The 25,698-nt window shown below is 35.7% G+C and overlaps 1 protein-coding gene and 1 long non-coding RNA gene across 6 annotated transcripts; both read right to left on the bottom strand.

Annotated features, from left to right (window-relative positions):
• Positions 1 to 722: 722 nt before the first annotated feature.
• LOC140838893 (uncharacterized) lies at positions 723 to 3,338 on the bottom strand. 5 transcript variants are annotated; one of them, XM_073205506.1, is made up of 6 exons: positions 3,178 to 3,338; positions 2,164 to 2,479; positions 1,875 to 1,932; positions 1,622 to 1,759; positions 1,214 to 1,381; positions 723 to 1,125 (listed from the first exon to the last, which is right to left on the bottom strand). In XM_073205506.1, the coding sequence occupies exons 2-6, from the start codon at positions 2,415 to 2,417 to the stop codon at positions 1,048 to 1,050; spliced, it is 696 nt and encodes a 231-aa protein (XP_073061607.1). In that variant the 5' UTR covers positions 2,418 to 2,479; positions 3,178 to 3,338; the 3' UTR covers positions 723 to 1,047. The 5 variants fall into 5 exon arrangements, with proteins under 5 accessions (XP_073061607.1, XP_073061608.1, XP_073061610.1 ...); XM_073205507.1 differs by having other exon boundaries at positions 2,164 to 2,503; positions 3,178 to 3,335; XM_073205509.1 differs by having other exon boundaries at positions 2,164 to 2,475; positions 3,178 to 3,335.
• Positions 3,339 to 5,095: 1,757 nt separating this feature from the next.
• LOC140837801 (uncharacterized) lies at positions 5,096 to 6,583 on the bottom strand. Its single transcript, XR_012119464.1, has 5 exons — positions 6,518 to 6,583; positions 6,229 to 6,286; positions 5,969 to 6,105; positions 5,587 to 5,754; positions 5,096 to 5,498 (listed from the first exon to the last, which is right to left on the bottom strand). It is a non-coding gene; the product is annotated as an uncharacterized lncRNA (long non-coding RNA).
• Positions 6,584 to 25,698: the final 19,115 nt, after the last annotated feature.

Below are 25,698 nucleotides of genomic sequence, written 5' to 3'. Positions count from 1 at the left end.
ATTTGCAGAAGTAGCAAATTCCGGATCACATATTGTCCCTCTTTTGAAACGAAAAAGTGAAGAACTTTCCAAGAAAAACATTTCTCCAGTGCAAACACCCTATACTTTTGATCCATCAAAGACGGAGGAAATTTTCGATCACTTAGTGAAGGAAAAGTTTATAACCTTCCCGTCAGATCACAAGCTACCCGCTAGAGAGGAGTTGAAAGGAAGAGATTACTGTAAGTATCATAACTCCTTCCACCATAATACTAATGCTTATTGGGCCTTCAAGAATGTCTTGCAGGAAAGAATCAACAAGGGGTCCTGAAATTTCCCGAGAAAAAAGAAGCAATGATAGTGGATGAAGATCATTTCCCCCGGTAGCTAATAAGAACATGGGCAGTACTGACTTGCGTTTCTTGATCAATGAGAGGAGAAGGAACGGAAACAAGGACAGGTTCATTGGGCCAGGAGTTAATATAAGGAAGGGCTACCACCTCCAGATACCGGTAATAGATATGAAACTAAATCTCGTTTTATTATTCCTCCCAGAGCAATCCCCGATGGCATCTAGAAACGGGTAGAGCATCCAAAGTTTCCAAAACCGCTTTCTCGGACCCAAAAACGACGTTTGTTGTTAGGAATGGCATGAAGAGGAAAAGCTTGATAGGAATGTAAGATACAGTTATTTTTCTTGCGCATTGAAATTTCAAAATTACAGAAGCTATACAAAGACACTGTTATTAGAACTGGCATATACGTCGATGGCTTGTAGCTCATGTAAAACCAAGGTTCAAGTTTGAGACGATGTACCGGATTCGAGATAATTGTAACAAACTCTTCCTCCAATCACAAAATGAACCACCAACATATCCACTTGGGAAACTTTCAGTTCATTGCAAATTAGAGCAAATATACACAACCAAAATTATATATCAACTCAATACAAAAATCTAGATGGAATACAAGAAAGTGCTTCCTTGACCAAAAAATAAGAATCTGGTCTGTATACCCATGAAGCAGGCGTGATGAAGCTTTTAGTCACTTGTCAAAAGAATGAAATTCTCAGTTCTCAATGCTATCATCAATCTTGCCACCAAGGAGGATGTTCTCAATTAGTTGGTTGATAGAATTTCCTCTACCCTGAGTAATTTGCAAAATAAATGAAACGCAAACAACTAAACAGCTGAAAACTAATGATATGTTAATAGTGTGCAATACGTCTGCTCACCTTGATGCCAATTGCTATTGTTGTTTTTATCTTTATCAGCTCGCCTAATCTTAAAGATCCTCTCTTACTATCTTTCATAAAGACGAGAGGCACATTTCTTGAATCAGCCAAAGCAGGCAGATGTTTCGTTAGCCACCGAGGATTGCAATCGGATGCTAGAAATATTGCCTACACATACACAACATTTAATCTCTTGTTAAAATAAACGCGGCTAGCAGGCATCGATTCAGAGAAGACGACCATCACTTGCAATGGCCAAAGATAAGAGGGATTTCAAAGAGCACAGGGTATACACAAGCCAAAAAATCAAAACGTGGCACAACCAGACAGAATTGGATTTAGCAAATCACAAATTAATCCACCACAAGTAGATGAAAGTGCCAAGGGGAATTATCACAAACAATTGACCTGAAGGTAGAGTCTCGGGGCTTTGCTATCAACATGATTGGGTGAAGGAGACTCCTCAGAAGACCCTGCCATGCCCCTTCTCGGAGGCATCCGTTCAAGCAAACGCGTGACTTCATTGACCCCGACTGAAAATTGTTGCTGATAATCACAAACAATTTAAATTCAATCGTTGATACAGAAACAGAATGAAAACGTACAAACACAACGAGTGCGAGCAGAGAATGGATACTGAGTGCGAGCAGAGAATGGATACCTTGACCCAAAATTTATAAGGTAAAGCTGGATCCAGAGCTCTAGCCGATTCTATCTCCCTGCCCAAAGAACCATCCAAGTTCCCTTAATCTCACCCAATTCAAAAGCAAAAGCATTCAACTTATATTACAAAAAAAGTCAGATCAAAGCAGTCCTCATATTGAAAAAATACAAAATTTCATGCATAATAGTTGTTTCTCTAAAACAACAAAATCTGACCAACTCATTAAATCCCTTTTCCATAAAAAGCGGTGACAAATGTATCGACTATTCATCACAACTTATATTACCTCTGGAATGATTTGAGAAGAGTGGCAAGACTTTCTCCATCAAAGAAACTGCACGTACACATATTTGCAACAATCAAATTCAAGAACAATGACAAACTCACAGACACGAATAAAGGCCCGCAACCGCAATGAATTAGAATGAGCGAATAAAGGTGATTCACATACAGCTGGGACTGAATGTGAGCAATCGGATCTTCTACAGCATCGGTGGTGGAAGACTCAGTTTCGCCCGCAGTTCTCTTCTTACTTCGCATGTCCGCAACAGCCCAATTTGTTTTTTTAGAAAAACAATTCTTGTAAATCGTAAAAGCCCTAACTGCATCGTTGGCGTTGATGAAATCTCTATATATAAATAAATATATATATATATATATATATATATATATATAGATATATAGTATGAAAAAATTATGGCAAGACATGTACTAATCTATTTTATATTTGATAAATTTTAAACTTTGAATGTATTTTGTTATATTCGAAATTTTTTTTATCATAAAATTTTTTTCCGCGTAATTTATATATAGAAGACCTTTATCTACAATTATTGCCATATTTTGTGAGCTCCGCTCGGATAACTGAGATAAAGGCTCGATTATCTAGAACCTTTTGTAGGATCTCGGTTTTTTTAAGTCTAAACGCAACGAAAGTTTTAAAATTTTATTTTATTTTGACAATCAAAATATTTGTTTAAGCACTCGTATGTTTTTAATAATTAAACATAAATAGGATGTTTAAAACTTTTCCCTTTAGTAAACAATTTTCACTTCACTCCAATTACGCCGATTAATATAGCGACGGTTTTGAATCGCTAATATAATCGATGGATGTGAAAAAACTGTCGCAACATGAAACGACGATTTTTTAGAAGAATATCGTCGCTATATTAATCAGCGGTTTTTTTAAAAAACAGTCGTTTAAATAGCGACGGTTTGTAACCACAAAATTCATAAGAAAAACTACTACGCAAAAATTATAATTATGTAGTAAATTTTCGGTAAAAAAAATGAAAACCTGATTTGCGCGAAAATATGCAGCTCCACGTAACGCTGGAAAATCACACCGACAAGCAAATCTACGAAATAAATACGAAAAAATGTTAGTACAAAATAAAAAAATCGAAATTTCGAAAAAATTGATAGAGTTTAACTACTACTAGAGATAGACGAAAAATCGTTCAGGAAAATGGTCGTGAAACTCGGTATATATAGAATACTAGCGACGGTTTTATACAAACCGTCGCTAATATAGCGACAGTTCGGCGTAAACCGTCGCTCTAATAGCAACAGTTTTCACAAAAACGGTCGCCTATCGCGACGGTTAAAAATAAAGCGTCGCTGATCTTGTGTAGCGACGGTTTAAGAACAACTGTCGCCGATCTGTATGAGCGATAGTTAAAGATAAACCGTCGCTGATCTGGTAGTTATTATAGCGACGGTTTAAGAAACACTGTCGCCGATCTAAACGGTCGCTAAAATAGCGACGGGTAAGAAACCCGTCGCCGATCTGTTTTTGGCGACGGTTAACGAATAACTGTCGCTGCTCTATAATAGCGACGGTATATGAAAAACCGTCGCAACATTGCGACGGTTAAAGAAAAAACCGTCGCGCCTTTAGATGGGCGGCAGTTTTATTTAAACGGCGGCTTAACCATCGCTTCAACTTGAAAATCTATTGTAGCTGTAAATACATTAAATCGATAGTGATGCTCAACTGTGATTGAATCATTTTTTGGCAAGAACGGCTTGTATCAGATTTAAAAAATAAAATCAATATTCCAATTAAACAAATTAAAATTTTAAATTAATTTAGTTCGATAAGTTATTTGTGTTGAAATCGATATTTTGTTCACCCATAGACTGAATTGATGTATGGCCTTATCTTAATTCCAAAAATTTCAAAATTTTTACTCTTAAAAATCATTGCTGTCAAAACACAAAGTTAGTTCACATCATTTTTTTAAAACCAACGATAAAATAATAATAATGATATTGACAAACATCAAAGAATAATATGGACATTAATAGAAAACAAAAAGTTAGATACATTATTTAAATCATTATGCACAAAATTCAAATCATTGCTAAATCAGGATTGGGATGTGATGGTGAATTTTCTGGTAGTTGTAAGTTTTCTCAAGGGCGGAGTGCGGAAGTTGAGCGGCGAGAATCTGAGGCTCGGATTTGAAGAAGAAAACGCGTAAAGTGGTTGCTTAACAAATGTAGCTGCAGGGGTGGAGAAGAGATTAATGGTCGTGGCCATCACTGAATGAGACTGAAAATGGCCGACAAAATCTCGAAATTGGGGTGGGTTGATGAATTATGTGTCGTAGATTGCATTATATAAATTTCGAAACTTGTATCTACCAAATATGACCCAAATAGGCCAAGGTCCAACTTCTCTGGGCTTATAAAAAACTGTGTTGATGGTACCCGCCTCTCCCAAATGTATTCTAAAACAAAAAATCCGTTATCAGACGCCCTCTAAAATTATTCGCAAGGAACTTGGTTCAGATTTTGAAATGCATGCTTTCTTGGAAGTAATATATCTTAAATGAACAAGGTTACTACATTAAATCTTAAAATAAGTAAACCTATATCTTAAATCAACAAGTTTACTGCAATAACTTATAAAATAAGTAAAAATTCAAAATATTAGATATTCACATAAAATCATTCTTTGGGCGAGGCATTTCGAATTACAAAACTTTTATGTAAAGCTGTCGATCTCGAGTGAAGAAAGTGATTGATCAAGCGTGAGCTCGTTTATACAAATGTGAAATCGTGTAGAACAATGGAAGTTTTTGACGGAGCAAACCACGTGGGATGATAAGGAATGGCATGAAGAGGAAAAGCTTGATAGGAATGTAAGATACGGTTATTTTTCTTACGCGTGGAAATTTCAAAATTACAGAAGCTATACAAAGACACTGTTATTAGAACTGGCATATACGTTGATGGCTTGTAGCTCATCTAGAACCAAGGTTCAAGTTTGAGACGATGTACCGGATTCGAGATAATTGTAACAAACTCTTCCTCCAATCACAAAATGAACCACCAACATATCCACTTGGGAAACTTTCAGTTCATTGCAAATTAGAGCAAATATACACAACCAAAATTATATATCAACTCAATACAAAAATCTAGATGGAATACAAGAAAGTGCTTCCTTGACCAAAAAATAAGAATCTTGTCTGTATACCCATGAAGCAGGCGTGATGAAGCTTTTAGTCACTTGTCAAAAGAATGAAATTCTCAGTTCTCAATGCTATCATCAATCTTGCCACCAAGGAGGATGTTCTCAATTAGTTGGTTGATAGAATTTCCTCTACCCTGAGTAATTTGCAAAATAAATGAAACGCAAAAAACTAAACAGCTGAAAACTAATGATATGTTAATAGTGTGCAATACGGCTGCTCACCTTGAAGCCAATTGCTATTGCTGTTTTTATTTTAATCAGCTCGCCTAATCTTAAAGATCCTCTCTTACTATCTTTCATAAAGACGAGAGGCACATTTCTTGAATCATCCAAAGCAGGCAGATGTTTCGTTAGCCACCGAGGATTGCAATCGGATTCTAGAAATATTGCCTACACATACACAACATTTAATCTCTTGTTAAAATAAACGCGGCTAGCAGACATCGATTCCGAGAAGACGATCATCACTTGCAATGGCAAAAGATAAGAGGGATTTCAAAGAGCACGGGTGGCACAACCAGATAGAATTGGATTTAGCAAATCACAAATTAATCCACCACAAGTAGATGAAAGTGACAAAGGGGAATTATCACAAACAATTGACATGAAGGTAGAGTCTCGGGGCTTTGCTATCATCATGATTGGGTGAAGTAGACTCCCAGAAGACCCTGCCATGCCCCTTCTCGGAGGCATCCGTTCAAGCACACACGTGACTTCATTGACCCCGACTGAAAATTGTTGCTGATAATCACAAACATTTTAAATTCAATCGTTGATACAGAAATAGAATGAAAACGTACAAACACAACGAGTGCGAGCAGAGAATGGATACTGAGATGAAGATCATTAATGCAAAATTAGAACCTTGACCCAAAATTTATAAGGTAAAGCTGCATCCAGAGCTCTAGCCGATTCTATCTCCCTGCCCAAAGAACCATCCAAGTTCCCTTAATCTCACCCAATTCAAAAGCAAAAGCATTCAACTTATATTACAATAAAAGCCAGATCAAAGCAATCTTCATATTGAAAAAATACAAAATTTCATGCATAATAGTTATTTCTCTAAAACAACAAAATCTGACCAACTCATTAAATCCCTTTTCCATAAAAAGCGGTGACAAATGTATCGACTATTCATCACAACTTATATTACCTCTGGAATGATTTGAGAAGAGTGGCAAGACTTTCTCCATCAAAGAAACTGCATGAACACACATTTTGTGGAGACCCGAACTTAATTCAATTCATAATCACTTGCTGCGAATAATTAATCAATTAAAATAAACATGGTCTAAATTGTTTTTTAAAACACGAGAGTACGCAGCATATGAAATATGTCTTATCTTATTTACAAGATCACTAATCAGATCTAAGTACAAGTCCTGTACAACAAGAAATCATAATAACTACTATTTTTTCACCACATCTCAGGTGATATAACAGATATACTCCTAAGTCCGGATCTCCACGCTAACTGTCTTCTCTCATCCTCTTCTTGACCCTGATCCATCCCCACCTGTTGTCATGCACACATACAAAACAAGACAACAGCCGGATAACTCCAGTGAGAATTACATCTCAGTATAAACAATGTAAACATGCAATCGTACAAAAGCATATACTAAATATTCATAACATGTATCAAATTAGAAACATAAATCACTATCAAGCAATGAATCATACTCATACTCAGACTCGACTCAAACAACGCGTCGGCTCATGTAAGGCTCGAGAATTATTCGTTGTCATTGATGTTAGACTTGTGGAAATAAGAATGCATGAATTATGAGATTTTGAGCAGCAGGGCCGAAGCCACATCGCACCCGCGGTGCTAAGACTACCGCACCCGCGGTGTAGGTGACAGAAATTGGTGAATTTGTGCGAACAGACACCGCACCCGTGGTGCTAGCAAGACCGCACCCGCGGTCTTAGAATTCCAGAAAATAATATTGCTGCCGAGAGCACAGCGCACCCGCACTCTTGAGTCACCGCACCCGCGGTCTGCATGCGAGATTGCCACCTTTGAATTTCGTGTTGACACATGGCATGTATATATATACATAAAGTTGCTGAGTCTTCATTCTCCTTTCAGATTGAGGGAAAGAATCGAGAGCAAGCTTTGTTCCTTCAAGCTTTGTCATCTTAGATTTGAGATTGTGCAAGATTTGCTCATTTGATTTTAATTCCGAGTCCGGATTATTGATCCTTGCAACGAGGGCTAGCTAAGGATGTAAGTTTCGATTATTTTCAGCATGGTTCGAAATCTATGTATTGGGGAAATTATGATTTTGTTAGAAATATGTGTTCTTGGTATACCGAGCATCGTATATTTGTTATCAGAATGATTTTCGGACACCGTATACGAGCCTTGCGAATTTCCAGCATGTATATCGATATTGATTGGAAGAATTGAGCATGTTATATTGTGTTTTGATGAGTATATTATGAAGATTATGAGTTGTGGTTATTGTATATATTGTTTTGTTGAGATTGAGTTGACCGGTTCCGAGAATTACGCCGTTACGCCGTCAAATTGTATTGAAACCGATTTCAGCTATGTTTATTGAGCTGTTTGAGATGTATATTGATAGAGTGCACCTCGACTATGCCATTTCAGATTTGTGTTGGCTATTGTGAACTCGAGACTTCGACGACGACACCGAAGATTCGGCAAGAGAGGTATAATTCATGTGGTCACGGGATTGCACAACTCGATTCAGATTTGATACGAGTTTCCCTAAATCACATACTAGATTGTTATTACATTGATTATGTAATGCTTTGTTTATTGATTTCTATTCGAGTCCTGAGATAGGAGATATTGGCAGATTTGCCAAAACTAGACGTTTCGGTGTATCGACGCATAGGAGCAGATTTGCTATATGTGTAGACCCTCGATACAGAGTTGACCGAAGTCTAGGAATAAGACGTACCGTTACCTCGAGTGGTTGGGTAGGTGACAGACCGTCTTATTCACACCGGGATCCCTAGATTAGAAAAGAGTCGAGTCAAGATTTAAATGTTGAATACAGATTTGTATTCTTCTACATGTTTAGATTTATATTCATGTTACTTGATTTATGTTATGCATTTGTATATGATATTTACATTGCATGCATCCATGTTTTATACTGAGATATGTTCTCACCGGAATTATCCGGCTGTTGTCGTGTCTGTATGTGTGCATGGCAACAGGTGGGGCAGGATCAGGGTCACGACGAGGATGAGAGAGTTGATAGCGTGGAGATCTCGGGCGTAGAAGATTCCTAGTGTTTCCTACTAGACTTGTAGCACTTATGTTGGTAGTTGTTATTGAACACTAGTATATGTTTGTACGCACAGACTTGTATGTACATTACGTTGTTTAATTCCTATCGAGATATGTTATGCTTTAGTTATTGCATTTGAGTTAATGTTTAAAGCAAATTTTGACCCATATTTTCGAACAAAGATCCAATTAAATCCCAAAAGAATTGAGTTAGAGCCCGGGTCCCCACAGCTCAGACTCGACTCAACTCTAACCTAGGGATCCCGATGTCTGGATATTAATAATTAAATCGAATCTTAGTCGGTAGGAATGAATCAACCCTAAACGGCATCGATATAATTCATACATCCAGTGTCTGGGCGAAACAGCCGCAGAATTGATGAATCAGTCAAGAATTAAGCGAATCAGCCAATAACTAGACGAATCAGCCAGTAATTAAGCGAATCAGCCAAAGTTTAGACGAATTAGTCGATAACTAGACGAATCAGCCAATAACTAGACGAATCACCGGTGACTAGGCGAATCAGCCAATAACTAAACGAATCAGTAATCAATACATGCAGTGGCTATAAATCAATAGACTACAAACATCAATCTCATCAATTACAAATATCAATGCAATAAACTAAGTATGTGATTTAGGGAAACTCGAGTCAAACCTCACTCGAGTTGTGCAATCCCAACTCAACATTAATTTATACCTTTCTTTCTGATATTCTGACTCTGTCGAAGTCTCGAATTCAAAGCCTGTCAATACTCAATCTGACAATAACGATATCGAGGGTACAATATCAATACACCATTCAATCAATACTGGATATAATCAGAATTCAATCAAATTCTGTTTCAATAACATAATGTCATAATCTCAATATATCCAGCGCTACCATATCAGTCAGATATCAATCCCAACATCTCATACTCGATAACAATTCAATTCTGATATCAATTGATTCCAAAAATATTCCAAAAATCATAACAATTTCATATGGTATCTGTTTCTCAATCCAGTTTCAATTATACGATGTCTAACATACCAAGAACATCATATATGAATCATATCAGATTCTGACAATACCATAATTTCAAATCATATCAAAACGTAACAAAACTTACGTCCAGTTGTAGCCTACGTCGATAGGAACTCAATACCGAAGTCGGATTCAAAATCGGATAGACGGATTTCTCACAAAAGGCGTAAGGATTTTCAACCCTTTTTCAGAAACCTTTTCTCGTTCCTTTATCCTTGTTTCTGAGGGAATTTCGAAGGCATATATATATATATATATATATATATATATATACGCTGCATGCAAAGCAAATGGCAAATCGCACATTTTACACGTCTCGCGCATATGCGCGAGACCTACTGGTCTCGACGGATAAGCTCCTCGGAAACTCGCGCATATGCGCGACTCATCTTCGCGCATATGCGCGAGGTCCTCTGGACTTCGCTGTACCGGCTCGTGCATATGCACGACTCACTTCGCGCATATGCGCGAGGTACTCTGCCCATGTCGTGCATATGCATGCATCTGTGCCGCGCATATGCGCGAGGGCTACTGTTCCTCGCAGTTCTTTTAGGACAAAAAAAGTTGAGCTTCTTTGAGCTAAAAGATAGAGTTCAAGAGCTGGGGTTTTACTTCTCTGGTGATGACGCTTCGATCATTACGATTTCTCATAACATATCTTCCCGTTGATCTAATCTTCAAACTTTGGAGTTACTTCCTCGAGTCATGTTAGCTGAAAATTTAAGTTTATAGTTGAGTTTTATAGTTAAGCTTAAAGTTTTGAGCTTAATTTCGAGTTTTATTTCTTACATGGTTTGCTTCGGAAATTCCGAGTTCTCACATGCATCCCTGATTTCAGACATTGTGACATTTGTTTGGTGAGCTTCACTGCTTAATGATATGGGTAAGACTTACGCTACATGTAAATCATAAACGTTTTCTTTCTGTCTCTATCTTGTCACACAACATGAGGACGCAAGTCCCATATATTCTCATTGGTGAATATTATTACTCGCACCAAATTAACATAATTATCTCACCGCAAATATTTCATATTTGATTCATGTGGTGGTCTTGACTGCTGTTCTTAGGAAACCAATGGCATTAAAATTGGTTGAACTTTATAGGTTGGTTCATCTAGCGAAGTTTAACATTTGAGGTGGTTAAGATTACCAATTTTTGGTATGTCAATGGCTTTTAAATTGCTAGAACTTATAGGGTGGCTCATCAAGCGAACTTGTGGATTGCATTCTCTGTCTGAAAGGATATCATGAATGGAAGAAATTTGGGGGAATTGGAGTCTGAGAATATGGTCGAACAGTTAGAATTACGTCCCTGAAAGAATCACTCCATTATGCTGTGGGTAGTGAAAGTGCTGATGAATCAATCACAGTTTCCAAATCATCACAACATGACATCTAATAGAGTTCCTACAAATTTTTACTGACTCACATGAGGAATTCAGGGCTGCCAATGTACTCAGTTTCATGTTTGATCATTGTAGCCTTGACCTCTTGCAAGCTTACGTGGCAAAGACCAATGAAGTTGGAGAAGACTTGCTTTTAAATCCAATGGTAGGTAAGCTCATTTCTGTTTATTTTTTATGCCAGTAAATAGCGATATTGTACAAAAAAATTTCTAAATTATTCAATGTAGATATTGAAAGAAAAAATGAGATATGACAGATGGATGTCAAGACAGCCTTTCTTAATGGGGATATTAAGGAAGAGATTTACATGTCTCAACCCGAAGGGTTACAGCCTTTCTTAATGGGGATATTAAGGTAGAGATTTACATGTCTCAACCCGAAGGGTTTACATCTGTCGGAAGTGAGCATATGGTATGCAAACTTCATAGATCTATTTATGGTCTAAAGCAGGCATCTAGGAGTGGGAACCTTAGATTCGATAGTACAATCAAAAAGTTTGGTTTTACTAAGAATCCTGAGGAACCCTGTGTGTATAAGAAGGTCAGTGGGAGTGCTGTGACATTCCTGGTGTTGTATGTTGATGACATTCTACTCAGTGGGAATGATGTAGGAATGTTGCAATCAACTAAAATATGGTTAGCGAGTAAGTTCTCGATGCAGGACTTGAGTGAAGCATCTTTTGTATTGGGAATACAGATCTATAGAGATAGATAAAAAAGATTGCTTGGTCTCACCCAGTCCACATACATAGATACTATCGTGAAGCGGTTCTCGATGGATGAGTCCAAGAGAGGACATCTACCAATGTGTAATGGCGTGTCCCTATCCAAGTCAATGTCTCCCAAGACTGATGCAGAGATAGCGGCGATGACAAGCATTCCTTATGCATCTGCGATTGGTAGCATCATGTATGAGATGATATCTACACGTCCTGACGTGTCTTTCGCACTAAGTGTAGTGAGTAGATATCAATCGAACCCCGGTCTTCCACATTGGAAAGCTGCGAAAGACATCCTCAAGTATTTGAGAAGGACCAATAAATTGTTCTTGGTCTATGGGGGTGGAAAACTGAAATTGGAAGGCTATACCGACTCTAGCTTCCAAAGTGATATCGATGACTCGAAGTCAACATGTGGATTCATATTCATGCTCAATGGTGCTGCTGTCTCTTGGATTCCAAAGTGATATCCTTTGCTGCAGTTGATTCCAAAGTGATATCCTTTGCTGCAGTTGATGCAGCAATATATTCTGCCTCAGTAGTGGAATCCGCTGTACTATCTTGTCTTGGAAGAGTTCCAAGCAAGATAGTACAGCGGATTCCACTACTGAGGCAGAATATATTGCTGCATCAACTGCAGCAAAGGAGGCTGTTTGGATAAGGAATTTCGTCCAAGAGTTGGGCGTCATTCCTAATGGAGTTGTTCCTGTCCCGGTGTTTTGTGACAACACGGGAGCCATTGCTCAAGTAAAGGAGTTGAGGTCTCATTAGAAGTCCAAACATGTATTGAGAAAGTACCACATCCTCCGAGAGATCGTGGAAAGAGGAGATGTCACGATTGACAAAGTCGGCTCCGCAGATAATGTTGTTGATCCGCTAACTAAGCCTTTACCTGGACCATTGTTCGAGAAGCATCGCGAATCAATGGATTTGAAGCATATGGGTAGTTGGCTCTAGTGCAAGTGGGAGATTGTTAGAGTAGGTGCCCGTCGATCCATGTGTTGGCCGAGGGATCATGTTTAAACTCTATGTATAAACAATCTTTATTTTAATAATATTTGAAATTATTGTTTTGACACTTCTTTATCTGTATACTCATGCTAGTTGCATAGATAAAGCCCTTTATTATACAAATAGTAGAAAGAATATGAGATGCTCATATGATGAGTATCATGAAACTCATATTTGTAATACTGTATATTCTAAACAGTTCCTAGTCGATTCAGCCGCCGCTAAGAAGGATATAGGCCGCTCGAGTTCGAGACTAGTATGTGCGATGTGAGTACCATGTTTCATTGGTAGGAGACATTGTGATGTCCGAACATGCAGATAGGTGCTCCTTGTAGAGTGCACTGAACAACCCTCCATAAAGTACTTTTCAAGTGGTTCTCACTTATCGAGTGGAAAAGTCCTAGTTTATGGTTGTACACCATTAGTTCTTATGACCCGGGACAACATTGAGACTCTATGTGCTAGAATTACACTTTGACTTGTTTACCGACTCTCATGGGGTCATCAGGTGGCAAGGTTGGGTGTTCTGTCGAAACATATAGGAGTCGATGCATTGTAGTCGGGGATTCACCGCTTACCTTCGGGTATGGATATCCTGGTGAAATCAGTTGACTCGTCAGTGGAAATGATTTAACACTCGTTGAGTTGGACTGATCAGCTAGATTTCTTCATCAGTTGAACACTCTTTCGGCTGGCCAGGCTTCTGAGATTTTCCTGCTGAATCACCTATCAACTGAACTGCTCAATTGACGTAACCAGTTAGATTGATTCATTTTGTGCGATCAGTTGGATTTTCAGTTTTGTGATGTAAACATCTCGTGAGTGATCTTAGATGCTGCACACTAAGGTAGATCATTAGTAACACAATTAACAAGTTTTGTAATCATCAAAATCAAGATTTCGAACTAGAAAAGTTCCAACAACCTTTCCGATTGTCAGTTGATGATAACAATACTATGAAGAATCTACACAGGAACTCCTCGAGAGACTCTCAAAACGTAGAATTGAATTATGTCAATTTGGATTACTTTTCAAAATTCAAATTTTTTAATATGAAAATTTTTCTTGAAATTAAAACCACATTAAAAGTTTGTATGGTTCATATCATTTTATTTAATTAAAGTTAGGATTTTATATAGAGTACATAAATTTATTTGTGTAGCACTGCATGATTGATAAACACATTTGTCATTCCTTCTTTAATACAAGTGTGATATAATTTTGAATAAAATAAATTCATTTATTCAATGTTATCCATGAAGGTTAACTCTTCAAAAATGCACTGGACTCTAAAACTATAGCTCTACCTAGATATGAAAACAATGTATATTTTGGTTTGAAATGCATATTTCTTGATCGAGAATGTATAATCATTCTAATATTAATATTTTCCGAACGTGAAAAGTATGATTTCCAACTGTTAGATTTCCATAAACAACATCCACACGCATACTGAGCATATTATATGCAAGAAAAAAACTTCTGTTCTACGTATAGTTACTACTTCCAAAGACCTCAAAACCCAGACTCCACGATTCACAATTTATTTCCCTTCCATATAAGCATGCCAAAAAAATTTAATCTCAATCTGACAGTTAAATATGTTGCATTAACTTTTGTGCATTGACTGATTTACGGACGTATGAAAATCCATAAATTCCTTTCACTCTCATCCATTTGAGTATTCTTTTGGTGGCTTGTGATATATCAAAATAAAGAAACGTATTGTCCAAGATCGGTCCAAGGGAGTCGAGCCACAATCAAATCATGTTGGAGCCACCAGAAGTCACTTGTGTATGGCCATTTTCAACCAACTCTGTTCTCACGCTTTGAATCTTTGAATTGAGATATTGATACAAGTTATTCCCTTTTGAACCACATAGATTCATATTTGAAAAAGGTTGACAATAACTTCTTTCAAAATTTACTATTTGTCCTTCCGTTATATGTGTTCAAAAAATGTCTGTAATCGAGTAATAGTTTTACGAACAAATGGATCGTATCGACTTGAAAAATGGAAAGATTTGTACAAATTTTACGTTTTGTCACCTTTTTATGGAAAATCTTTAGGTAAAAGTGTAAGTGGAATTATGTATTGTTTTAAAGGTTTTAATATGTTTTAAAACTTGATTTATGTATACTATATGTTTGTCATGTCTTCGCTTCCTTTGCCTCTGTATGTTCCGTTCTGATTATTAAATATAACACTATCTCCATTTATTTTCTTTTTTAGCATAAGGTTTGAGAAGTTTATTGATGTTCCAATTAGTGTTATATTTAATAATGTTTAATTCTCGAGGCGAAATCTTTCCATGCAATTTATATTTTCAACTTATTTAGATTTAAAATTAAATTTGAAATTAAAAATGCAACATATATTTTCAAGTCATTCAGTTTTAAAATTGAAAATTGAAAAGAATTTGAGAAGTTTAAATAGAAAAAAAGATTTTTTTTATTGATTACATCATGTAATTAATTACATATTTAATATCAAGTGTCAAATATTTTAAGTTGTGTAATCCGATAGGTCTATTTAGCCATTTGAAAATGCAACGAGTGCTGAAAATTTGATTACATGAACATTGCATTTATAATAAGGTATTTTAGTTTTTAAAATTTTTAATAATCCAGTATCTACATTTTTTAGGAACAATAATGTATCATATTTTTGTGGGGAGACTTTGTCAATGCCATCATGACATACCTGGAAAAAGTAGATACTGGGTTATTAAAAAATTTAAATTGAAATAGTAAATTGAAATTTGAATCAAATGGTGGAATTTGGTAATAGGTAATTTCGATTATTCAATTTCTTACTAATTTTGTATATTAAACTAAATATTAATGTAATTCTAAGGGTTACTACCAATTGCAAGACCCTAATTAAGTTTAATCAGCACTATTTCAACGCCATCTGCTCAAACCAAATGCAAAGGAATTTTTTTTTAGGACAATTAGCAAGTTTCTGAAAATGACGAGATCTATTTATGCAAGGATTTTAGGTGCAGAGTCTTACGAAAATCGATCATATTTATAATGTAAAAATGTTACAAAAAAGTCAATTTGGTTGGGGATAGACTTTATTGTGAAAAATGTAATAATTTTGATGTGACTAGAAATTTGAGGCTTGTTTAACTAACATATGATAAATTTTTGCTTTATGTTATTTTAATGTTATATATTAAGATTTATTTAAAAATTTATGATTTCATAGTTTAAGTTTAAATTTTTTTATAATTCATTTAGTTTATTTTATATCTTACTTATTTATTTAAATTCTCATATTTACTAATTTTAGTCGTTAATTATATAAAATAACATTATATACATCACAAAAATATAAAAAAAACAGAGTTGTTTGCTTATTTAGTGAAATCTCATCAAAATGAAATTGCTATATAAGAAAATAATTATATCATATAAGTATCAACATAAGTATTAAATGTTCAACAAAAAATATATAATGCATGAGTTATTGTATCGATATATAATGAATATGTTTCTATGTACACACAGAACAATAAAACATCACGTCATAAACAAAGTGAAACATATAATTACACTACAAGAAATCTGAGTTATCGCGACGCATCGCACATATAATTACCAAGAATGACTCTTTTATAAAGGTAATAGATAATATATAGATATATATCTTACAATACATAGGAAGCATCCCAATAAAATACACTTTGCAATACTAATTGACGTGAATTATTAATCATACAATGTAAATTTCGTAAAGGAAGCGAACATATATTGCATTGCGTTTTTAAAAATTGATGTGTTTTTCCAATACTTGACATAATAATTACAAGTAACAGATAATTTATGTTTTCTCAATTTCTTGTAATAAAAAAAAATCCTATTCATAATGGAATCGTCACTACAAGAAATTTCTTAATCAACAACACACATACGAGAATAGTTTTTACTAAAACCATTGTTAAAAAACTTTTGACCACGGTTTTAGTGAAAACCGTCGTCGTAGAGCCTTTTTTAAGCAAAAGTCAACGGTTTTATAAAACCGTTGTCTTTTGGGAGTCAAAGACAACAGTTTTTAGGGTCAATGACAACGGTTCTATAAATCCGTTGTCTTTGAGCGTTATGACAACGGTTCATAGAACTGTTGTCTATTAACGGGTTTTTTTGGACAATTGACAACGGTTTTAGTAAAACCGTTGTTAAAAAACTTTTGACAACGGTTTTAGTGAAACCGTTGTCGTAGAGCCTTTTTTTAAGTAAAAGACAATAGTTTTATAAAACCGTTGTCTTTTGAGAGTCAAAGACAACAGTTTTTAAGATCAATGACAACAGTTTTATAAAAACGTTGTCTTTGAGAGTTATGACAACGGTTCATAAAACTATGGTTAGAAGTGTAGCTTGAACATTTTAGCGACGGTTTCAGCAAAACCGTCGCTATTTTAAAATTGCGACGGTTTTGCGACTAACCGTAGCTAAATTTAGCGACGGTTAAAATTATACCCGTCGTATTTTTTCACGTAACGACGGTTTTACTTAAACCGTCGCTAATTTTAGAGACTGTTTTGGTATATCTGTTGCGAAATATAGCGACGAGTATTAGATGCACCGTCGCTAAAATTCAAAATTTGAAAATACCGCCATACTTTGCAACGGTATGACCAAAAACCGTCGCCACCAGCGATGGTTTGTGGTAAAATCTTCGCACAATTTCTTTATAAATTCCACCATTTTCGATCAATTTCACAACACTTAAAATTTTTCTCTCTTACACAATTTTACAACTTCACAACATTTAAAATTTTTATCTCTTACAAGATTTTAGTTTCTATTTAAGATTAAATTTTTCGCGATAATTTGTGGTAAATTTTTAAGTGTTAGTTAAGATCAAGAATATTATTTGTATAGTAAGGTTTTTTTATATTTTACCTAAAATATTAGCGACGGAAATCATAGAAACACCGTCGCTAATTTTTGCGACAGAATTCATCCAGACCGTCGTTAATTTTAGCGACAGAGTGCTTGCACACTGTCGCTAATTTTAGCAACGGTTTTCATAAATCTGTCGCAAATTTTAAATCCGACGGTTTTTTAAAATCCGTTAAAAAACCGCCGCAAATTGTGGCTACAACAACGATGAAAAACCGTTGTCTTTGAGCGAAACTTTTAACAACAGGGACTTTAAAAGTATTTTTAGTGGATTAGAAAACTTTTTGAGAGATATATTTTTATCAATTATTAATTTTTGAAGATTTTTTTTTTGGGATAATAGAAATCAGTAATGTCTGTTTTAGACAATTTAATATCATCGAAGTTGAAGGGCACAACACAAATGGCTGGAAAACAAATTTTTTTCGCTAAACAAGCTCCATTTTCTACTCTTAGAACCTTGTTGGTCGACCAACATCTTTCCAAGTTCAGTCTCCTCCTATAACCATGGTTTGCAAGAATGGTATCGGAACGGCCGTTCCGGAACGAGAACGAGGCCCATCTTGACGAAGTTCCGGGGTGTGAACGTTGATGATTTGGGTCGTCGTTATGTAGATAGAAAACGTCATGTTATTGGTGGAACTGCACGGATCGACGAACGGCACGAAACGAAACGTTAAAAAGAAATAAAGACGATAAAAAGAAAAAAAAAGAAATACAGGAGGGGTCATTGAAAAATATATGATCTATTTAAATTTTAATTAATAAAAGAGATTTTGAATTTTTAAAATCGAGGAAAGCAATGCGGTCTTAAAAAATTGGGTCGAGCTCTCCCTAGATATGAAGAGTGGGTCGAGTTGCTCAGAAGAGTTAGGGTCGAGCTCGAGCCATTCTTCATACCTAGGTCGAGCTCGACCCATGTGTGAAGGGGTCGAGCTCGACCCTGCCACTCTTCTTGGTCGAGTTGGTCGACATATGCAAAACATATTTTCAATTAATGTCTCTAAGTGAACCTACATCTGCGACATATCTTTTCAAATAATGTACATTTCATTGCTGTAAAGTATTTTACTATTTGATTTGAAAGCATCATGTAATGCTGAAATTTACTATTTTTTTGATTTGCATATCACACACATATCCATACTGAATTTTGCAGCTGAAATTATGTCTTATTCAGAATTATAAGTGTTAGGATCGGAAAAGATTTTAGAGGGGGGAGAATGAACTCTTTCAAATTTTCTCGTGTAATGTGTTGGTTTCAACTGTTTTTAGGCGGTAAGAAAATTTCTTCTCAAACGGTTGGAAAAAGTGAACCACTATTAAGTGCGGAAACCGGTTCACAATATCCAATGAAAACTTAAACACGTTAACAGGCTAAATCAACAGTTAGATACTTGGAAAACAAGTGCTTGCGATAAGTAAAGTGACACAAGATTTTTATGGATGTTCGGAGAATGAATACTCCTACGTCACCCCTTCTTCCTTCTTAGGAAGGATTCCACTAAAAGACTTTGGCTTTACAAACGTATTGCAACAACCCATTCCAATCAGGACTTATCATACTGCTTGTTTTGGAACTCTTAGTGATCACTTTACACTTCTGGGTTTTAAGAACACTCAGTTCACCAGATACCAAGACTAAATCAAATAAGCAAAAGGTTACTGATATGAACAATCAGTTTGGTTTGAGTAGCACGAAATTGATCCTTAGAAGATCAAGTGTATTGATGTTCAAAGCGTGCTGAAAGAGCGATGAAATATGTAGGCTTTTTATAGCACTCTGAGATTTTGAGTATGCTATCAACGAGATTTTTAGTTGTGTATCAAGAGTTGTTTTTAGCTAGCCAACTCCTCCGTTAATATACACGATATTCTTAACGGTCGGGAAGAGCACAACGACGTTAACCCGATCCTCTGAACAGATGTGTCACTGTCATCTTTAAGAGCATTAAGTGTTCTTCAATAAACGCATTTAATGTTCCTTTTGCTCAGCATAGTTCTGAAACGCTTTTCTTGAGGAGTTCATTTCATGGTAACTGTTTTTAGCATCAGAACTTGGAGTCTATACTTGGTCTTACTTTTTTGGGATAGAGATATAAATGCGGATCATTCTTGAAACTGATGTATACTAACGTTTACTTCAAGACGGTGTAATACTTTGAATGTATTAAACCGGTCAGAGAATGTCTTTGAGTAATAAATGGTTATCTCTAAAGATCCGGTTCTGAGGAAGATCATATCAACGGTCTGAAAATAAGCGGTTGAGACTCCTTTGTGCTTTAGCCGGTTAGAAAGATATTTTAATTATTGAGCTGGGCGGTTTGAACTGTTATGTATCACACATATGAACCGCAGCTGTTTTCATGTTGTCTTGTTTTTTGTCAGACACCAAAATTCTTGAGAATAATAACAATTTCATCTTTTTTGGTGATGAAAAACCTGGCTATAAGGCTATGTAACATAATAATTTTGAAGAAGATATATAAGAGCGAAAGTATTGTATTTCATTAAGTAAATGAAATTACAATACTCAAAATGACCAACTGTTGTAAGAAAATAGGCAACTAGTGTTTCTTTGGATATTTATTATGTTCCACTGATTTGGCCTTGTCTTCCTTTTCTTTCAACTCATGTGATTCCTTCATAACATAAATTTCTGCTTCCTGAATTTCCCTTTGACGCTCTCTTTCCCCATTTTTGACATCACCATAAACAAGGAACTCCATGATTTCTGCAAGCTGAGCACCTTGGGCATCAAGGCGTTGTTCTAGGTTTGTCTGAAGACGAGTCATTTGCTCTGATAGGCCAAGACAGATGTTAAGATGAGCAGAGTTATGTTTTGCTTGCGTGAGAGAAAAACTGGTTTCCATGGTGGAAAGATCGTTGCGGAAAGCAGCCTTTACTGATCGAAAGTCCTCCTTTAGATCAAATTATTTGCAATTGAGAGCCAGAATGGATTGATCCATGGTGATTAGTCTGATCATGATCTGCTGTTGGCAACTCTCTTTTAGAACTTCTTGTTCTTCAGGTACATCATCTTCAGATAATAACATGTTCTTGAAAGAGACTGGTTGAGAGGAGGATAGATTACCAACAAATTTTGATGGTTCAGGCTCATGGAGTTCATCCGTAATACTCTGAATAATTTGATCAATGTCTTCAGTGGAAGCAGATGGTTTAGATCCGGTGACATCTGGTTCCTCTGGATTGGCTGGTGGAGAACTTGGTGGAGGAGAGTTTGCATACATCGAAGGACTGATCAGCTCGGTTTCCTGCAATTCCTTGGGAGAGGTCAGCAGCTGTTTTGAAAGAGCTGTTGGATCATCCTTTGTAGAACCCGTTAAATTAGACTGCGTATAAGCCATGCATAATTTATAGTATTTAAATTAAAAATTATTTCTTTATTATTTAAAGCATTTTTAAAGTTGTTAGTCATGATTATTTATTTTAAATCGCATAAGTTTAGTTTTATCTTTTTAGTTAAATAAGTGAGGCCGTAATAGAGTTGGAGTATTGAGATAAAATATAATATTAAGAAAACATTCCTAAAATTTATTTAAGATAAATAATAAGTCATTTTAAAATAAAAAAATGTTTAAGGATTTATTTAATTAACTTGAGATAAGTAGTAAATAAGTTCCTTTATGTCCAATAATTGAATTTAAAAGCCTAAATTAAAATATGTGACCAATTGAGATAAGTTAATCTAGGATTATTTTAATTAAATAATTTCAACTTAACATGTTAGTAATTTAACTTAAAGAATTAGCCATGCATGCAAGATAATTACCATCCTAAACTAATTTATTAATTCATTAAAATACCTAAATGGTAGATAAAACTTTAAAGATTTAAAATACAAGATTTAAGTAATATTTCACCTCATTTATATAAAAGATTTTCGGTCACCCCTTTGTAGAAGATTTGAATTTAGTTGACAACTCATACACTTTGATTCTTTCCTTATCTATCCTTGGTAGATAATCCCTTCATTTTTAATCAACAATAATTAATGATTTAAGCAATATTTCCCCTTCATATTTTTGTAGAAATCGGCCACTCCTTGGATAGAATTTAAAATATTTGGCAACTCTCCATCTTTAATTCATTTCCTTATCTTTTCTTGGGAGATAATTCCCTAACCATTTAATCTTCAATAATTATTAATTAAGCAATTTTCACCCATATTTGTAAGCAAGAAATCAGTCACCACCTCATTGTATCTCCCTCAAATCAAAGCAATTCCCTTATTTCTCAAACTCTAGGATAGAAAGATTTGATCTTGCCATTCTATCCCCATTTATTTAGTAGACTTCCCTTCATTTCTCCTAGCCATTTTCCCTCTCCATAATTTCTAAAATTTCAGAGCATTTCAGTAGAGAAAAATCGTGAGAGTCCAAGGAAAATCATGAGAGAAAAGTAGAAACAAAAGAAGAACACTCCGTCTCCGCGCCGCCGTGTCATCGTATCATTTTTGTTTTCTTCAAAACAAAATCCAAGGCATGTATATGTTATTCCTTGCTCTTCAATCAAGTCCTATATTTATTTTGAAACATTTCATGTGTGGGGCCCTTAGCTCCTAATCGTTATTATAATGCACTTTGATTAGGGTTAATTAATCACAGCGGAAAAACGGGTTTAAAATTCTTTACGATGAGCCCAAATCATCTTATTTAAATACTAAAAATAGTATTTAATCTCAAATCATAAAACATGCCCACACATAATCAAAACCAATCACATCCAAACATCTCATATCCTCGGGACATGCCCCGGTATATAGATACATATACATATACTGGGAACAAGACATAAACATAAAACCTCAGCCCAAGCTGTGGCTCCCACCAGAAGTACCCTCTCCGGTCTCCTGATATCCTGGAGTACCTGTCATTGTCCACACACAAAGACAACAACAGGCCCCCTTGGGGGTGAGAAAAGCTCCGTATGGAACAACCAATCATATATACCACAGATATCTAAACAAATGATATATGGTATGCAATGCATGTATGTCGTGGAGGTATCAGGTCAAATGCCCATCCACTGAGCACATGTCAGAATCAATCGAATCGCTATCAAATCAATGCTCGAGCTGGCACACCGGCCAATATGAGATACACGTATGATAGCGGCGTCAAAGCGCCATCAAATCCCACATCTCATATCCAATCATATGGGGCCACAATTGTCTATGTTTTACGGGTCATATAATACCAACATAGCGATTGTGTTCACAAACCCCGAAATCCAATCCAATCATATCAAGGTATCCAAGGATCATAGATCAACGTGCATGTCATGTATCGATGTATGCATAAAATGATGTGTGTTAACAAAACATTTATTTTATACATCGATATTCAAATCACAATGTCATGTATACCACATAATTCATCACATAAGGCATTTAGACACTTATTCCAATCCAATCAATCCAATCATATATCATATAATACAGATACCTGTCGTATGTTACCCGGTCGCAACATACCTCAATTCTTCGTTCCAGTTGATGTAGCCTGAAGATATTGATATTACACTTTATCTACATCAATAACATACTCATTCCAATCAACAACATACTCCAAAATCATTAATATGAGTTTCAAATATCATTTGAAACTTCAAAAATTCATATCAAATCAAAATCATATCATAATTCAATTCCAACTTCGAATATAAGTTTCTTGTCGGTTATTCTACTATATATAAGAAGTTCAACTTCAAATACACTCTATTCCAGCACTTTGATATTTAGAGCTGCTGGAACCAGAAGAAAATTACCTCAGTCAAAAGCCCTCGACGCGACGATCACAAATATATAATTTGTTTAGCGTTTAGACAACGTTTCAAAGTCGATTTGGACGAAAGAAATTGAAGATCTCTCGTTTCTCTCTCTCAATTATCGAATACGAAATGATAATAAGAAAGAAAGAACTTAATCTTTGAAAGGGATCGATATACGGTGTTCAAAATCGCAACGGAAGCACAAAAATGTTTTCAAAACATGAAAACCGAAATTTTGGTATAAAAATCTTTCAAAATTGAACACCATGTACTAGTTGTGCAAACATATACAAAAATCTCAACTTTCAAGCATAGGGTGTTGAGAAAATTACCTATCAATCACAAGGATTGATTTTATGGCTCCAACTAAGGTGTAAACACCTTAGCTCTTGAAGGTAGACAATCTACAAGCTCCTCCTCCAAATCCTTGAAACTTTCCTTCAAATTAGGCCCACCACCAACTAGGTAAATCCCCTCTTAATTTGCACTAGAAAATTAAGAAGATTTTTCAAAGAGAAGACTTTTATTCTCCAACACTTGAAGAACAAAAGAGAGAAGAAAATTGAGAGAAAAAGAGACACACAATTTCGGCCAAGGTGTGTGGAATGAGGAGGAGAGTTGAGTCTTGGGGTTGCAAAAAGTTAGATACAAAAGTTGTATGCCTTTGCAATTTTTTAATCAAAAGTATTCAAGACTCTTCACCTCCCAAGCATGCAAACCCTAGCATGTCTCACATATATTATATGGTTTTTAACACATTAAAAACCATGGACTAAATTTTAATTATCTCAAACATATTTGAGATTAATTAAATACTACTTGAATTTATTCAAGTCCCACTAGTTAAATAATTATTTTAATTGAGCTCTACAAGACTCAATATTATTTAATTAATTCAACACTTGAATTAATTTTAATTATTTAGACTCTACTAGGTCTACTAGTGTTTAATTAATTCAACACTTGAATTAATTTAATTTAGTCCCCAATAATGTTTATGAAAATCACAATTTTCAACTACATTATTTACTTGGCCAAATTTTAATCTAGGAACACTTTCATAAATTAAAATTTATATTTCTCTCATAGAAGTCATACTTCTATTTTTCTTTACGCTTATAAACACATTTATAAGCCGTTCAACACATTGAACCATTTTCTCCTTTATAGAAGTCAAACTTCTAATTTTACTTACGCTTATAAACTCCTTTATAAGCCGTTCAACACATTGAACTATTTTCACTTCTCATCGGGATTTACAAAGCTAGTACTTGTGTGGCCCTCAATGGTTCATTGATACAACTAGCCGTGGGTTCACATCTCCATGTGATTCGGACTAAACATGTCCTTATTCGAGCATACCCCAATTGCTCCATTCTTACTTATCAACTCCTTGATAGTAAGAACGTCAGAACTCAAGTCTGATAGTACCCAACCAATCACGTTAAACGCCTAGCAGCATCGCTTACGTGATTCCCTAGGTATCACATGATAGTGCCTGCAAGAACCATTCAATTATGGTTAGTGTACAGTACGGTCCCTTCAACTCATATATCCCGATCGATTCGACAACCATTGGTTTATCGAGAGTTGTCAATGAATCGATACTATGTGTCATGTCGTAGTTGCATCGATGGTGTAATCTATGAAACACCTTTCATAATTACAACCATACTCTGGCCAGAGATTTCGATCTACATACACATGATAACACATAGGATATCCATACCCGAAGGTAAGCGGTGAATCCCCGACTACAATGCATCGACTCCTATGTGTTTCGACAGAACACCCAACCTTGCCACCTGATGACCCCATGAGAGTCGGTAAACAAGTCAAAGTGTAATTCTAGCACATAGAGTCTCAATGTTGTCCCGGGTCATAAGGACTAATTCTGTACAACCATAAACCAGGACTTTTCCACTCGATAAGTGAGAACCACTTGGAAAGTCCTTTTATGGAGGGTTGTTCAGTGCACTCTACAAGGAGCACCTATCTGCATGTTCGGACATCACAATGTCCCCTACCAATGAAACATGGTACTCACATCGCAGATACTAGTCTCTAACTCGAGCGACCTATATCCTTCTTAGTGGCGGCTGAATCGACTAGGAACCGTTTAGAATATACAGTATTACAAATATGAGTTTCATGATACTCATCATATGAGCATCTCATATTCTTTCTACTATTT

The sequence above is a fragment of the Primulina eburnea genome, chromosome 8, assembly GCF_022965805.1.
Source record: "Primulina eburnea isolate SZY01 chromosome 8, ASM2296580v1, whole genome shotgun sequence".
NCBI lineage: Eukaryota > Viridiplantae > Streptophyta > Magnoliopsida > Lamiales > Gesneriaceae > Primulina > Primulina eburnea.
The sequence above is the reverse complement of the archived record's forward strand: the minus strand, read 5'-3'. Positions and strand labels throughout refer to the sequence as shown.

Bases quoted from the DNA above. Each gene is read 5' to 3' on its own strand.
- LOC140838893 (XM_073205504.1), bottom strand. From the start codon at position 2,585: ATGTCTTGCCATAATTTTTTCATACTATATATCTATATATATATATAT. The intron at 1,760-1,874 runs GTATCCATTCTC...TGTGATTATCAG, and splicing joins CTTATAAATTTTGGGTCAAG to CAACAATTTTCAGTCGGGGT. The intron at 1,126-1,213 runs GTGAGCAGACGT...CAAATTACTCAG, and splicing joins CAATAGCAATTGGCATCAAG to GGTAGAGGAAATTCTATCAA.